Raw genomic sequence first — 2277 nt, 5'->3', positions numbered from 1 at the left:
CAAGGATCAGTGAATGGATGAATGGATGGGAGGGCAGACAGGATAGATAGATGGATGGATGGATGAATGGATAAATGGAAAGAGGAAGAAAAAGTGACTACCAAAAACATATCTCAGGCAGAATAGGAACCACGGTATGACCCAAGATCCCACAGACTCTCCTCTTAAAAATCTGGTCTGGACACTAAAAAGTGGATTTTACCCCCAGCCTTGCCCAGTTTTTGGAGCTGGGTCAAAGCCAAGCCACTCATACTCCCAGACAAACCCATGTTCAGTCCCCACTACAGCCTTGCAGGCCTGGCCTTGCCCAGGGGAAGCTTTCAGATGGGGCTTCCGTCACCCTCCCAGCCGCAAGGTACTCTGCTGGAAGCTCGGGACTTGATTCGCAATTTGTGGGGCAGGGAGGCCTGAGCCAGATCTTCCCGGGGATGGTTCTCAGGGACCGGGCAAGCAACTCTGGGAGGCAACCCCATGGGATCCACACCGGGTGTCAGCAACATGTCGGAGGACCCTGAGGCCCGGCACGCAGTGGGTATGGGTGACCACAGCCCCCAGCAGGACCTGAGCTCTGGTCTGGGGCCCCCATGCCTATCCAGGAGGTGACAGCTGAAGAAGGCAGCAGGCAGGGCGGCCTGCAAGGCCATGTCCACTCTTTTTGAGGCAGGGTCCTGGAGGGCCCTGGGGGGAGTGGCCAGGCTAGTCCACCTGTGAGCCACTAGGCAGCGCCAGCATCCTGGAACCCCAGCGTCCAAGGAACACGGTCTCAAGAGGCAACCGTGGGAGCCAGGTAGAGTCAGGGTCTGATCAGCCCTGGGACTGGAGTCCCCAGGCCAGGGGGAATCCCATAGCAGAGTAGGCAGGGTCCGGGTCCCCCCCGTGGCGGGCAGGAGGCCAAAGCGATGCTTGAGCGCCCGTAGCTCAGCCCTGAGCAAAGCGTTCTCCTGGAGCAGGGCGGCCAGCCGGCCCTCCAGGGCCGCGTCATTGAGGCGGCGCTTCTCGCGGGATCTCTTCGCCGCCTCGTTGTTCTTCCTGCGCTTCTCCCAGTAAACCGTGTCCTTCTTCTCTTCCGGCATAAACTCCCGCTGCCGGCGCACGGCCGGACCTCGGACCCGCGCTCCCGGCAGAGTTTTGCGGTGACCCTGGGGTACATCCGGGAGGACCAAGAGACCCACATCCATGGTCGCCTGGCAGCCCTGGGGGAGGAAAGACGAATTCTTGGACTGGAAGCAGGAAACTGCCCCGAATGACTCCTCCCTGTAATTTATCCTGTATCTCCACCATCCCCAGGGGAGGGGCCCAGGAAAGAGTGGAAACTGGCTAGAGAGCTGGGTGGGGGCAGAAAGGAGCGTAGCAGAAAGAGTGGGGAGCTGATGGGATGGTTTGATGTCTGAGGGAGAAGTGAGTAAGGCTGCCAGAGAGAGGATGGATTTCTGGCTTAAAAGGAAGCCACTGGAGTCAGGGAGAGTAGGTTGGGTACCATATCCTCAGGAAGACAGAGGCTCTTTCCCGGGAGTTCTTACCACTAAGGAGGTCAGCACACAAGCCAAGGGCTCAGTTCAATCTGAGCTCCCGGGTAGGATTCTTGGAGACCCAGAGAGACACTGGAGGAAAGCCAAACCTAGAAAAAGAGAATATGTGTCGGTGGAGTTAAACTGAGCCAAGGTGGGGTCAGAAGATAAGCCACTACTCACCTGAAAAGTGCCAAGGTTGTACACCAAGATCTCCATCTGCAGACAGAGGTTTCCACCTGCCCATCCACCCTACTTATATATATTCATAAGGTCTTCTATTGGCCCACTCACTCAGTCATACACCCTTCACCCACCTACCTAGCCAACTCCCATTCCATCCATTCATCCCTGCATCTACCAACCACCATCTATTTATCCATCCATCCCGGTCCCATCACTTCATGGCAAATAGAAGGGGGGGAAGTGGAAGCAGTGACGGATTTTATTTTCTTGGTCTCCAAAATCACTGTGGATGGTGACTGCAGTTACGAAATTTAAAAATGCTTGCTCCTTGTAAGGAAAGCTATGACAAAACTTCACAGCGTGTTAAAAAGCAGAGAAATCACTTTGCCAGCAAAAGTCTGTATAGTCAGAGCTATGGTTTTCCCAGTAGTCATGTACAGATGTGAGCGTTGGACCATAAAGAAGACTGAGTGCCAAAGAATGGATGCTTTCGAATTGTGGTGCTGGGGAAGATGAGAGTCCCTTGGACTGCAGGGAGATCCAACCAGTCAATCCTGAAGGAAATCAGTCCTGAATATGCTGA

General features: G+C 54.9%; 1 protein-coding gene across 1 annotated transcript; it reads right to left on the bottom strand.

Moving 5' to 3' along the window:
• Positions 1-320: 320 nt before the first annotated feature.
• NFILZ (NFIL3 like basic leucine zipper) lies at positions 321-1178 on the bottom strand. Its single transcript, XM_052642465.1, has one exon. It carries the CDS (start codon positions 1176-1178, stop codon positions 321-323), a length of 858 nt encoding a protein of 285 aa, XP_052498425.1.
• Between the last annotated feature and the right edge of the window lie 1099 nt (positions 1179-2277).

Source organism: Budorcas taxicolor, chromosome 7 (assembly GCF_023091745.1).
Source record: "Budorcas taxicolor isolate Tak-1 chromosome 7, Takin1.1, whole genome shotgun sequence".
Taxonomy (NCBI): Eukaryota; Metazoa; Chordata; class Mammalia; order Artiodactyla; family Bovidae; genus Budorcas; species Budorcas taxicolor.
This window is presented reverse-complemented; position numbering and strand designations above follow the sequence as displayed.